This window comes from Chrysochloris asiatica, unplaced genomic scaffold (assembly GCF_000296735.1).
Source record: "Chrysochloris asiatica unplaced genomic scaffold, ChrAsi1.0 scaffold00549, whole genome shotgun sequence".
Classification (NCBI taxonomy): domain Eukaryota; kingdom Metazoa; phylum Chordata; class Mammalia; order Afrosoricida; family Chrysochloridae; genus Chrysochloris; species Chrysochloris asiatica.
Genome location: NW_006409067.1, coordinates 83,690 through 97,890, shown reverse-complemented (window position 1 = coordinate 97,890; position 14,201 = coordinate 83,690). Strand labels below are relative to the sequence as shown.

The following is a 14,201-nucleotide window of genomic DNA, read 5'->3' as shown; positions in this document are numbered from 1 at the left end:
GTGGAGCGATGGAGCACCTGGGGACTTTAAACACAGAGAGGGAGAGGGGCTGTGTGCTGACAACTGGGGGGCAGGCAGAGACGACGACCTGGGGAGATGGAGTGGCTGGAGACTTTGGACCTGGAGAGGGAGAGGGGTGGTGTGCGGTTGACAGGGCGGCAGGCCTGTGGGGTATACTCTTTGGTTGGTAGATGATGCATGGAGAGGATTGTGACTATAGCAAGGAAACGATATGTGAGGGGATCAATGTGAAGCTGATGTCCTCCCATGTGAACTACCACATAATTTACTATCAAGCGTTAAAAAAAAAAAAAAAAGTCTCGTGCAGCAGATTTGCCTAATGCAACGTCGTCTGATCTCTTGACTGCTGCTTCCATGAGTGTTGATAGTTGATCCAAGCAGAATTCCTTGACAAATTCATTCTTTTCTCCATTAATAAGAACGTTGTTTATTGGTCCAGTGGTGAGGATTTTTGTTTTCTTGACATTGAGATGTAATCCATACCGAAGGCTGTGCTCTTTGATCTTCCTCAGTAAATGCTTTTTTAAAAAGTCCTCTTCACTTTCAGCAAGCAAGGTTATATCATCCGCATATTGCAGGTTATTAATGAGTCTTCCTCCAAACCTGATGCCATGATTTTCTCCACAGAATCCAGCTTGTCAGATTATTTGCTCAGCAAAGGGTTAAATAATAAGTATGGTGGAGGAATACAACCTTCTCGCACACATTTCTTAATTTTAAACCATTCAGTGGTCCCATGTTCTGTTCGAACAACTGTCTCTTGGTCCATGTACAGATTCCTCATGAGCACAATTAAGTGTTCCAGAATACTCATACTTTGCAATGGTGTCCATAGCTTGTCATGATCCACGCTATAGAAATCCTTTGCATAGTCAATAAAGCACAGGTAAACATCTTTCTGATAGTCTCTTCTTTCAGCTAATATCCATAGGACATCAGCAATGATATCCCTCATTCCACAGTCTCTTTTGAATCGGCTTGGACCTCTGGAAGTTCTCTGTCAATGTACAATTGTAGTCGTTTCTGTATTACCTTTAGCAAAACTTTATTTGCATGGGATATCAAAGAAATTGTCTCATGAATTCCACATTCCATTGGGTCACCTCTCTTTGGAATGGGCACAAATATGGATGTCTTCCAATCAGTAGCCCAGATAGTGGTCTTTCAAATTTCTTGGCAGATATGAGTGAGTGCCTCCTGTGCTGCCTCACTTTCTTGAAAGATTTCAATTTTTATTCCATCAATTCCTGGTGCCTGGTGGTGTAGTGGGTTACTAATTGGACTGATGATCAGATTGGTCATGCATCTGTTTGCTAATGAGGAACTTTGGATATTGAGCCTCCAGGGATAAAGAGTCTGTAAACAGTGTGCCTTTGGTATCTCACTTCGGAGATTTCCCTATAACGAGTTAGAACACTCTCTTCCAAGAGATGAGAATTTTTTACCAGAAACCTTGTGCTTCACTGAGACCCTCTGTCCTGGTTGAGTATTCCACAGAAAATGTCAGCAAGGTAACCAAAAACCACTAGTTAATATTTTGAACAGGCAGTATTTTTTTTTTTTTCTTACTACAGTTACAACAGAAGAATGATGTATATGAAGAAAGTACATGTGACAAATGATGGAACTAAGTGCCCTATGGTACTTGTCTTTGGCTGTCAATTTCTTCCTAGGTTTCCTTATATATTTGCCACTATATTAAAGAGCTGTTAATCAGCTAGTCTTGTCACTGTCTCTACAATTGCAACAATGATTTTCCTATTTAGAAGTAATCTTACAAACATGACTTTTATTAGATTCTCTTGTTAAGGGTGGAGGAGGGTATTTCAGTTCATTTTATAATCTACAAGATTGAGTGAAAATTTATTTATACTCAGGCTGTAGAATTTATTTTAGTCAACTTTTAGAAAAGACAAGTGTATCATTTTTCTACATAATCTCCTTTCTTTTTAGTACACCTTCTACATCTGTCAACAAGCTTTCCTATTCCCTTATTTTAAGATATTTTAGGCTGAGCTGCAGCCATGAATGCTCTTCTTCATTAGAAGTCAATCTTTATCTTTGAAGGGCCGCTTTCATGGGATCAAACAGGTGAAAGTCTGATGGAGCAAGATCAGGACTATGGGTGGTGGTTTAAGACTTCAAAATGAAGGCTTTTGCAGTGTCAACAGTATGGACAGAGGTGTGAGGATGGGTATTGTCATGCAAGATCACAAAGCCCTAGGATAGCAATCCTCTGTTTTAATTTGAAGTTTAGGCTTCAGCTCTTCAGTGAGAATCTCACTGTAAGGAGCACTTCTTATTGTTGAACCCTTTCCTGCAGCTTTCCAACACTGCCCCTTGTTGTTGTACTCGGTGTTAGGTGCTATTGAGTCATACCAACTCATAGCAACCTTTTGAAAAGCAGAATGAAGCACTGCCCAATCCTGCACCATCCTCAAATTTGTTACTACCCTTGAGCCCATTTTTGCTGCCACTGTTCCAATATGTTTAGTTGGGAGTCTCCTTTTTGGCTAAACCTGTACTTTACTAAGCATGCTGTCTTTCTCATGGGATTGGTCATCCTGATAGTATGTCTGAGGTATGAGAGATGAAGCTTGACTTCTAAGGAGTATTCTTGCTGTACTTCTTCCTACATATATTTGTTTGTTCTTTCAGCAGTCCCTTGAGAGTCACAGAAAACTGCAAGCATCAGTTTTTCCAGGTGATGGTTGACTTTTTAACATTTTCTTGGTGGGCAATCAAGTGTGTTTCCATTCTATACTTTGTCATTTACTCTAAAACTCATAGTGGTGAATCCATGTCTCATCAGTAGTAACATTTTTTTAAAAAACCCATTTACTTTCATTTGAAGATAAGCTTGAATTATCATGATGAATTATGTTTGCAGATATTCATGTTCAGATCTTCACAGTAGTGACCTTGAAAGGTAAGAAAGTGTAGTCAATAGTATTTTAAACATAACTGGAGTGTGGATTATTTTTTACTCACCCTCATAGTTGTTAGTAGATATTTATGTCATTTGTATAGCCTAGCTCTGCTATCTGGGGGAGTCATGGAAACCCACACTGCCATTAAACTTCTTCCTGAGTCTATCTGTATTTTAAAAATCTCTAAGCATTTTAAAGAGCCATAATCACATGCTGTAAATGAAAAATTAACATCACCATTTTTTGAGAATATATAAGTGTTGGGAATAAACTATATAATTTTCTTTTTTTTTTTCTTTTTTAAATAGCCAAATAATATTCTTGGAGAAAACACACCTTTTTCATCCCCTATATCACTCTTCTACCTTATTAAAAGACAATGTATGTCTTCAGTGCTGTTGTGTTGATAAAATGGAGACCACACATTTGATTATTTTGTCACCCCATCTTTCTATTAGATTCATCAACAACATAGAAACCAGGAACCAAACAATTATTTCAGAATTCATTCTACTGGGAATGTCAGAGGATCGAGAACTGCAGCCCCTCATATTTAGCCTGTTTCTGATCATGTACCTGGTCACTGTCCTCGGGAATCTGTTTATAATCCTGGCTGTCAGCTCTGACTCCAACCTGCACAACCCCATGTACTTTTTTCTCTCCAATCTCTCCTTTACTGATATCTGTTTGAGCACAACTACGATCCCAAAGATGCTGGTGAACATCCAGACACAGAATAATGCCATCACATATATAGGCTGCCTCAACCAGGTTTTCTTTGTTACAGTTTTTTTTGGTTTTGAAAATTTCCTTCTTGCTGTAATGGCCTATGACCGCTATGCAGCCATTTGTCACCCACTCAGGTACACAGTCATCATGAACTCCTACTTCTGTGGACAACTGATTCTACTTTCCTGGTTCATTAGTATGGTGAATGCCCTGCTCCACACTCTGATGGTTTTGCATCTTTCCTTCTGCACAGAACTAGAAATTCCTCAATTCTTCTGTGAACTTGCTCTGGTCCTTAAAATTGCCTGTTCCAGTACCCTCATCAATAACATCCTGATATACATTTTGTCTTGCATACTGGGTGGTATCCCTGTCTCTGGCATCATATTCTCTTACACTCACATCATCTCCTCTGTTTTGAAAATGGCATCAGTTGAAGGAAAGTATAAAGCTTTTTCCACCTGTGGGTCTCATCTTTCAATTGTTTCTTTATTCTATGGGACAGTTTTAGGTGTGTACTTCAGTTCACCATTTACAAACTCCCCCAAGAAGACAGCAGCAGCTTCAGTGATGTACATTGTGGTCCCTCAAATGATTAATCCTTTTATTTATAGTCTGAGGAATAGGGATATAAAGGTAAGTTTGAAAAAGTTATTTGGTAGAATACATTGAGTTTAGTGATTCTTTCATCTCTTCCAATTCATTATTTATTAAGACTTATAACTGGAAAATGTTCTGTGCATGTCAGCATCAGCATCAACCACACTCAATATCATTACATGCAAAATGGAATAAAAGTATTTTCTCATTGCTTTTAAATGGTTGTTAAATATTTGAATAACAGCATCAATACCAAAGTCATTAGGGTTAATAACTAAAATAAATCTCAGACAGTACCATGCTCAAAAATATGAGGAGATATTAGAAGAACTTTCAATAGAAGAGCTTCAGACATAGGGAGTAATCAGACACAGGACAGTAAACATCATTAGTCATATATGAACTGACTTTTTCCTTGGACTCAGTTCTGTCATTGTTTCTAGATTTCTGTGACACATGCATATGTAATACCACACATGTTACCCAAGGAGAGATAATTTACACTCTTTCCTGAACCTAATTTAATATATCTTTTGATGGAGTTATTAGAAGTTTTGCCTTCTGTAGTGGTTTAAGTGGTTGTCCTCAAATGGAATTTCCACATCCTTATATTTGGAATCTTGGATTGGTACTGTAAGATAAGCACTGGACTACTAACACAATGTCAATGTTTCACACCCTCCTGTGACTCCTTGGAAACTCTCTACAATGAACAGTAACATTAGGAACCTGTGAATATCACTGATACGAAAAAGGATGAATTTTACATTGAGAAAGCAGTCTTTGTAGAGAAGAGTAAGTTTGGATTATCATGATAGACTTGATTGTAAACAAATGTGTTCTCAGAACATAGTGTAGAAGACACAAATGACTCTGGAACACCAGAGGGAATAACAGAAGTATTTGGTCACTAGTCAAGGAATACTAGAAACCACAAATATTTTCCTGATGTAGTAAAAGCCATTGAATGCATTTTCGCACAGTCTTATAAAATAGTACACCCCTGCTGACACCTTGGTTTATGCCTTCCATCTTTAAGAACTATAAGACAATACATTTGTCTATTTGAACAAACAATCTTGTGGTGATTTTCATGATCCAAACAAACACACACAAAGAAACCCCACCTAATATTATCTCTCATCACTCATAAAAATAAATGATCCATATATGTCTCCTTAATGTAAATCCTATAAAGACTTAAAGTCTCAGAAACTCTATACAGTGTTACTATGAGTTGGAACCAACTTGACTACTTAACAACAACAATATAACCAGATACATAGAAAATTATTACTAGATGACCCTTAATCTGACCATGTGCAGTGTCATTCTATCTAGAAGTCAATCTTAACTACTACAAGCACATAGAACACTTCCAGCCACATATTATGAACTAAAAAAAATAAAAAAAACTCAACTAGCATCATCATGTTCCATTTCTCACCAATATTTATAAGCCATGCGATTCTTTTACTCACATGTGTTTTTTGTGTTTTTGTCATTAAGTATTTTTTCTTTACTTTATTTTAACAACTATCGTAGACTTTTTCTGTCTTAGGTATACAGTCAAATGAACGATTATTAGTTAGGAATTATAGAATATGGAAATCTTTCCCTGGTACTTTATTTGGTTTGATTTCATCTAATTTATTTATTGTAAAAACTGGACATGTGTTTTATTTTTCCCCTTAGCCACATTTTGTTGCTGTACTTCTTACTCTTCTTTGGTAGAGACTACAGGATTCCTGGTGTGGCGCTGTAGCTAATGTGTCAGACTGCAAAATCATTTGAACTGCAAGGTTGGTGGTTCAAGCTCACCAGCTGCTCCTTGGAAACCCTATAGAGGGTTGCTATAGGTCAGAATCAACTTGACAGCTCTTAGCAGCAACAACAATAGAGACACAGCTGGTTGAATAAAATAAACTGAATCTTTGGTGTCTCTGGGTGTTGCCTATCATCTTAGACCTCTCATTCACAACTTTTAATTTTTTCTTTCTGAGAAAAATCCTCTTTCAATAAACACGGACTTTACATTTAGTTGAGTGTAAAAGAAGACAGAGAAAAAGTTAATAGGCAGGATTAGAAAGATGACTTTCTCACAAGTACATAATAAATAGACCATCAGTCAGAATCCTCTCTGTGATTATGGGTGTGAGAACCATAGGGGTCTCTCAGGAGACATGAGGGAGTGCTGAGAGATCCTTTTATTCTGCTCATCAAAGGGGATAGACTTTTCACAGCACAGGTTCATTTAGAACCACTACAGGAAAATAGGTACCCAAGGCATTTTCTAGTTATCAACTTCTTCCACTCGTAGTAACCCTGTATAGGGTTTTCACGTAGAAGCTGTGAGTTTGAATCACTGACCTTATGATTCAAACTGACTTTGCAATCTAGTGCTTTTTATTCCACAGCACCACATTGTTATTGGTGCTGGTAACAAACTGACATTCTGGTCTAGCGCATTAGCCTACAGAGCCACAGGAGAACTCCACAGTGCCAGTTTGTTGTTCGTGTTGAGTCTGACTCATAACAACCTTAGGGTTTCCTTGGACTGCCTGGTAAGCTTGTACCACCGACCTTGCAGTTCAACAAACTTTGCAGTCTAGCACATTAACCGACAGTGCAACATTGTTGTTGTTGCGTGCCATTGAATTGGTTCTGACCCATAGTGACCAGGAAAAAGGTTTCCAAGGAGCAGCTGATAACTTGAATCACTGACCTTGTGGTTCAATCTGCCCTTGTAGTTCAGTGCATTAGCTCACAGCACCATACAAGAACACAATTAAAAGACCATGTATTTAGAATCTGAATTATGAAAGACATTTCCTCAATTCTACTAGACAAGATAACATATACAAATTTGTGAATAAAATGTGTCTGTGGTTCTTAAGGAATAGTCATGTAATGACCAATATATATCCATCAATAAGTTAAGAAGTAAAAAATTATCATCACCATAACAACCACTTGAACAGTCACCCAATTGCATCATAGATCTCACTTCCAGAGATAACTACTATCTTAAATTCTGTATTTACCATTTCTTTGGTGCTATATTCTTAGGTGAATTCTATGAAATTGCCAGAATTTGAGTATAATTTTCCCACAAACTCTGTCACTATCAAAGGTTTTAACTGCATCTTTGTATTACCATAGTGTATATTTCTCTGCAATATAATAAATAATTTGATTCTTTTAAAACCTGTTACAAATATAAGTATTTTTGTTGTTGTTATTCCTTACTGTGATAAATATATGTAATAAAAATTACAATTGTAAATATTCTAAAGGTTACAACTCAAAGGCATTAAGCACATTCACAGTGCTGTACATATTTTACCTGTATCTAGCTTCACAACATTTTCAAGATGCACCCTTCAGAAAAGCCTGTACCTGTTGATGAGCCACTCTCCTATCCTTTTTCCTCTAATCCTTATAGCCAACTGTGTTTTTTTATCTCTACAGATTTGTCTAATCTGATGTTCCTTATAAATAGAAACGTTTAAAATATGAACTTTTGTGTCTGGTTCTTTGGCTTAGCATAATATTTCAAAGCCCATTTACATTATAGCATATACCATTGCTTTCGTTTTTAGTTTAATAATATGGCATCACATTGTTTTATCACATTTGTTTATCCATTCTTCTCTTTACAAGCATTTAAGAGGTTTTTATTTGTTACCTAATTTGAGAAATAGCATTATAAATATACAAATTTGGGGGCTGCATATCTGTTTTCATGTCTATTGGGTATATAGCTTTGAGTGGAAATGCTATGTCAAATAATCCCTGTGTTTATCTGTTGGAGACATTGTCAAATTATTTCCAGAGTTGCTATACTCTTTTACATTCCCAGAGTACTCTGTGAGGTTTCCATTTTTTGCAGCCTTACCAACACTCATTATTTTCAGTTATTATCATTATTATTATTAGGTCTCTAGATGATGTAAACTGTTTTTGCATGACTACTAAACCAAAAGTTTCAAGGTTTAATCCAATCCAATGACAATGCAAAAGATAGGACTGGTTATCTCTTCCAAAAAACCTCTATGGAGTGTTTCTGCACTATAACTCATGGGGTGCCCCAGAGTCCAAATTGATAGATCATTATTATTATTGTAATGTAAATGGGTATGAAGTAACATCTCATTGTGGTTTTGAGTTTCATTTCCTTGATTATAATCTATGTTGAGCATCATTTAAAGTGCCCATTGGACATTTGTAAATCTTAAAAAATACCTTTCCAAAACCTTTTATTATATTTTAATAAAGTATATATTTTGTTATTGAATTTTGAAAGTTCATTATATACACAGACTATTCAATTTATATCAGCTCTGTGGAGCCCTGGCGTAGTACTACAGGACAAGCCAGGGATTAAAAATCACAGGGTCGGCATGCAAACCCAACAGTCGCACCTCAGAACCATTATAAAGGTTGGCTATGAGGTGGAAAGGACTCAACAGAACTTAGGTAAAACACCACCAATCATATGTATGATCTGTTAATATTTAACCATGGGTGAGCTGCCTTTTCACTCTTTCCATAATGCAATTGGATGGACTAACTTGTTCAATGCTGATGAAGTTCAATTTACTGATGCTTCATTCTTTTAAAATAAATTATTTTTTTCAGTCCAAGTTCCTAAAGATTTGCCTCTATGTTTTAATTTTAGGCCTTATATTTTATTATTACCTCCATTTTTACTTAATGTTTCTATTTTGTATAGAGTATGGGTTTACAAATTTAAATATTTCAACAACATGATGTAGCACTAACACCACTCACTTGTCTATGCCAAAAAATTTAGAAGACGGCTATCTGGCGAACTGACTAGATGAGATCCTATTTTGCCCATTCAAAAGGAAGATGGTCCATCAGAATGTGGAAGTAATTAAACAATATCATTAGCATCACATTCAAAATAATTCAAAAAAACTGAAGATAACATAAAGCTCCAGTAGGCAAAGAACAGATTTGCCCATAGATTCTCCAGAGGGAGCACTATAAACATAATTTTAAAGTTTTGGCTTCTAAAATTATAAAGAATAAATTTCTGTTGTCTTATTTCACCCAGTTGGCGTAATTTCTTACAGCATCGTAAAGAATTAAATATACACAACTTCCAGCGTATTTGCTGTTAGGTTCTCTCAAGTTTGTTCCCACTCATAAAGACCATATATTTAATAGAACAAAAGACCGAAAAGTCCTGGGCCATCTTCACATTTACTGCAAATCTTGAGCCCATTGTTGCAGCCACTGTGCCAATCCACCTTGTTGGAGTCTCCTTCTTTTTTTCTTTCCCAACACTTTACCAAAGGAGCTCTGGTAGCGTAGTGGTTATGAATCCGGCTGTGAACCGCAAGGTCATCAGTTCAAAATTATCAGCAGTTCCAGGGGAGAAAGATGAGGCTTTCTACTCCCATAAAGATTTACATCCTCAGAAAACCTGTACAGGGTCGCTATGAGTCTGAACCCACTCCACAACACATAACCATAACCACCACACATTACCAAGCTCAGTGTCCTTCTCCAGTAACTGGTTCCTTCCAATAATATGTCCAAAGCAATCTTGTCTTTGAATAAGCATTCTGGGTGTACTTCTTCCAACAGGTTTTTTTTTTTGTTCCTCTGGCAGTGCATGGTTTCTGCAATGTTCTTCTCCAACACCATAATTAAAATATAGGAAATTTCCCACAGTATTCCTTATTCATTGTCCAACTTTTACATGCATATGAAACTATAGAAAATACCAGGGCTTGGATCAGGGGCAATTTAGTACTCACACTGACATCTTTGATTTTGAACCCTTCAAAGAGGACATGTGCAGCAGATTTTCCTAATACAATTTGGTTTCTTGAAGCCTTTCTTCTATGAGTGTTGATCCATCTCAGCAAAATGAAGTCTTTGGCAACATCAATCTTTTCTTCATTCATCATGATGATACTATGGCTCTATCGGTGAGGATTTTTCTTTTCTGTTGTTCTTGTTAGATGCTATTGAGTTGGCACCAACCAATAATGATCTTATTCACAAAAGAATGAAACATTGCCCAGTCCTGGGCCAACTTCACAATTGCTGCACGCTTCAACCCATTGATGCTGCCATTTTGCCAATCCATCTTGCTGGGAGGGGGCGGTCTTTCTCTTTTTCTCTGACCCTCCACTTTACTAAACATGATGTCCTTCTCCAGCAACTGGTCCTTCCTGACAATATGTCCAAAGTATGTGATACAAAGTCTGGCCATCGTGGTCTCCAAGGAGCACTCAGGCTACACTTCTTCCAACACAGATCTGTTTGTTCTTTTGGCAGCCCATGGTACTTTCAATATTCTCCCCCAACATCATAATCAAAAGCATCAATTCTTCTATGGTCTTCCTTATTCACTGTCCAGCTTTCACATGCATATGAGGTTATTGAAAATACCATGGCCTGGGCGAGGCATACCCCTTAGTCCTCAAGCTGATATCTTTTCTCTTCAGCACTTTTAAACGGTCTTGTGCAGCAGATTTGCCTAATGCAATATGTCATTTGATTTCTTGATTGTTGCTTCCATGAGTGTTGATAGTTGATACAAGATGAATAAAGTCCTTGAAAACTTCAATCTTTTCTCCATTGATAAGAATGTTGTTATTGGTTCAGTGGTGAGGATTTTTTTTTTTTCTTTACCTTGAGATGCAAACCATACCGAAAGCTGTGATCTTTGACTTTCATCAGTAAGTATTTTAAGTCCTCTGCACTTCCAGCAAGCAAGTTTGAATCATGTGCTATCACAGGTTGTTAATGAGTCTTTCTCTAATCTTGACGCCACATTTTTCTTCATATAACCCAGCTTCTTGGATTATTTGCTCAGCATGCAGGTATAATAAGTATGGTGAAAGAATAGAAACCTGTGGTCTTCCTTATTTTTGTCATATTTATATTAGGCAATTGATAAATCAGTGGCTTGGGTCAGGTGCACCTTAGTTTTCAAACTGACATCTTTGTTCTTAAATGTTTTAATGATGTCTTTTGAAGCAAATTTGCCTAAAATAGTCCTTCATTGGATTTCTGACTCCTGTTTCCATGAGCATTGATTATGGATCCAAAAGATCAATATCTTTGAAAGATTCAGTATTTTCTCAATTTATCATTATGATAGTTACTGGCCCAGTTGTGAGTATTTTCATTTTATTTACCTTAAGTTTCAATCCCTAACTCACCAGTGACGTTGTTGTTGCTGACTTGTTGAGTTAGTTCTGACTCATAAAAACTCTAAACAGAGATTCCAATGAGAGACTGATGGATTTGAACTGGCAACCTTGGGATTAACACTCAAGTTCTTATCCTACAGTGTCATAGCAAGAGTACATAAGTCACCTACAAAACTTTTTAAAATAATAATTGAAAACAACAAGTGTAGGCAAGGTTACAAAGAATTATTGTTTTTAGGTGCCATCAAGTTGGTACAGACTCAAAGCGAACTTATTAACAGCAGAATGAAACACTGCCTGATCCTGGGTCAACCTCACTATCATTGCTATGCTTGAGTGCATTGATGCCGCCACTTGACCAATCCATATCACTTGGGGTCTTCCGCTTTTTCTGTGATCCTCCACCCTACCAAAAATGATACTCTTCTCCAGTGACTGGTCCCTTCTGACAATATGTCCGAAGTATGAGAGACGAAGTTTGGTCATCTTGGCCTCCAAGGAGCACTCTGGTTGCACTTCTTCCAACACAGATCTGTTGGTTCTTTTGGCAGTCCATGGTATTTTCAATATCCTCCTCCAACACCATAACTCAAAGCATCAATTCTTCTACAGTCTTCCTTACTCACTGTCCAGCTTTTGCATGCATATGAAGTTATTGAAAATTCCATGGCTTGGGTCAGGCACACTTTAATCTTCAAGCTGACATCTTTGCTCTTTAACTCTTTAAAAAAGACTGTGCAGCAGATTTGCCTAATGCAATATGTTGTTTGATTTCTTGACTGCTGCTTCCATGAGTATTGATAATTGATCCAAGAAGAATGAAGTCTTTGATAATTTCAATCTTTTCTCTGTTGAAAAGAATGTTGTTGGTCCAATGGTGAGGATTTTTGTTTTCTTGACATTGAGATGCAATCCATACCAAAGGCTGTGCTCTTCAATCTTCATCAGTAAATATTTAAAGTCTTCTTTACTTTCAGCAAGCAAGGTTGTATTATCTGCATATCTCAGGTTGTTGATGAGTCTTCCTCCAATCCTGATGCCACATTTTTCTGCATATATCCCAGCTTCTCAGATTATTTACTCAGCATACATGTTGAATAAGTATGATGAAAGAATACAACTCTGTCACACGCTTTTCTTAATTTTAAACATTCAGTGTTCCCATGTTCTATTTGAACAACTAATTGCCTGTTGGTCCATGTACAGATTCCTCATGAGCACAATTAAGCGTTCAGGTATATTCATACTTTGCAATGTTGTCCATAGCTTGTCCTGATCCACACAATTGAAAGCCTTTGCATACTCAATAAAGTATAGGTAATCATATTTCTGATATTCTCTGATTTGAACCAAGATCCATCAGACTTCAGCAATTATATCACTCATTCTACATCCTCTTCTTAATCCAACTTGAACCTCTTGAAGTTCTCTGTCAAGGCATGCTTAAAACTGTTTCTGTATTACTTTTAGTAACACTTTACTCACATGGGATATCAGATTGTCTGATTACTTCTGCATTCCATTGGGTCACTGCTCTTTGGAATGGGTACAAATATGGATCTCTTCCAATCAATTGGCCGGATATTCTTCCAAATTTCTTAGTAGAGATGAGTGAGTGCCTCCTGTGCCACCTCACTTTCTTGAAAGATTACAATTTTTATTCCATCAATTCCTGGTGCCTTGTTCTTTGCCAGTTCCTTCAATGCACTTTGGACTTTTTTTTTCAATATCATTGGCTCTTGATCGTATGCTACCTCTTGAAACTGTTCGACATCAACCATTTCCTTTTGGTACAGTGACTCTGTGTATTCCTTCCATCTTCTTACAAAGAATTCTTGTTGTTAAGTGCCATCGAATCGATTCTGACCCATAGCGACCCTGTATAGGTTTTCCAAGGAGCAGCTGGTGAGTTTGCAGTTCCGATGGCTTTGCAGTCTGGAGCATTAACCCACAATGTCACACCAGGAGTCCTACAAAGAATTTGAAGAATGTAAATACTGCAACATTTTGGGAAAATAATCTGGTTGTTCCACAAATGAATAAATACAGAATTACCCTTTGACACGGCAATCCCACATCTAGGTTTATACCCAAGATATGAAACATATGTTCGCACAAAACCTTGAACACAAATATTCATAACTTCATTATTTATAAAAAGTGAAAACAACTCAAATGCTCACTAACATAAATAAATAAGCAAAATGTGGAAAAAATATACAATGGCATATTATTAAGTTTAAATTGGTGAAGTTCTGATACATGCTATAATATAATGAGCTTCACTTATTTAACTTATGTTAAATAAGTGAAGTCAAACACAAAAGTCCACATATTGCAAAATTTTATTATGAAGTATATTATATTAGGAAAATTCATAGAGACAGACAACAAGTAAATGGTTCCAGAGCTATGTAGAATAAGGATTGAAGATTGACTGATTAGTAAGTTTGGGATTTCCTTTTGGTTGATAAAAAAGTTCTAGAGCCAGGTAATGATAGTGGTTGTGCTTCAGTGTGTGTGTATTAATGCTGTTGAGTTGCAATCTTTAAAATGCTTACAGTAGTATCTTATGTTATATATATTGTATGCTATGTAAATTTTACCACAGTGAAAAGCAAAATTCTAGCATGCTCAAAGAGATTAAAATGTATTTAGCAAATTATAGAAATATAGTGTTGCTAAGTGTCATTGAGTTGATTCCAACTCATAGCAATCTTGT

At 36.7% G+C, this 14,201-nt stretch overlaps 1 protein-coding gene across 1 annotated transcript; it reads left to right on the top strand.

Moving 5' to 3' along the window:
- Positions 1 to 3,362: 3,362 nt before the first annotated feature.
- On the top strand, positions 3,363 to 4,352 carry LOC102835196 (olfactory receptor 7G2-like). The gene has a single exon (XM_006877655.1). The coding sequence runs from the start codon at positions 3,363 to 3,365 to the stop codon at positions 4,350 to 4,352; it is 990 nt and encodes a 329-aa protein (XP_006877717.1).
- Positions 4,353 to 14,201: the final 9,849 nt, after the last annotated feature.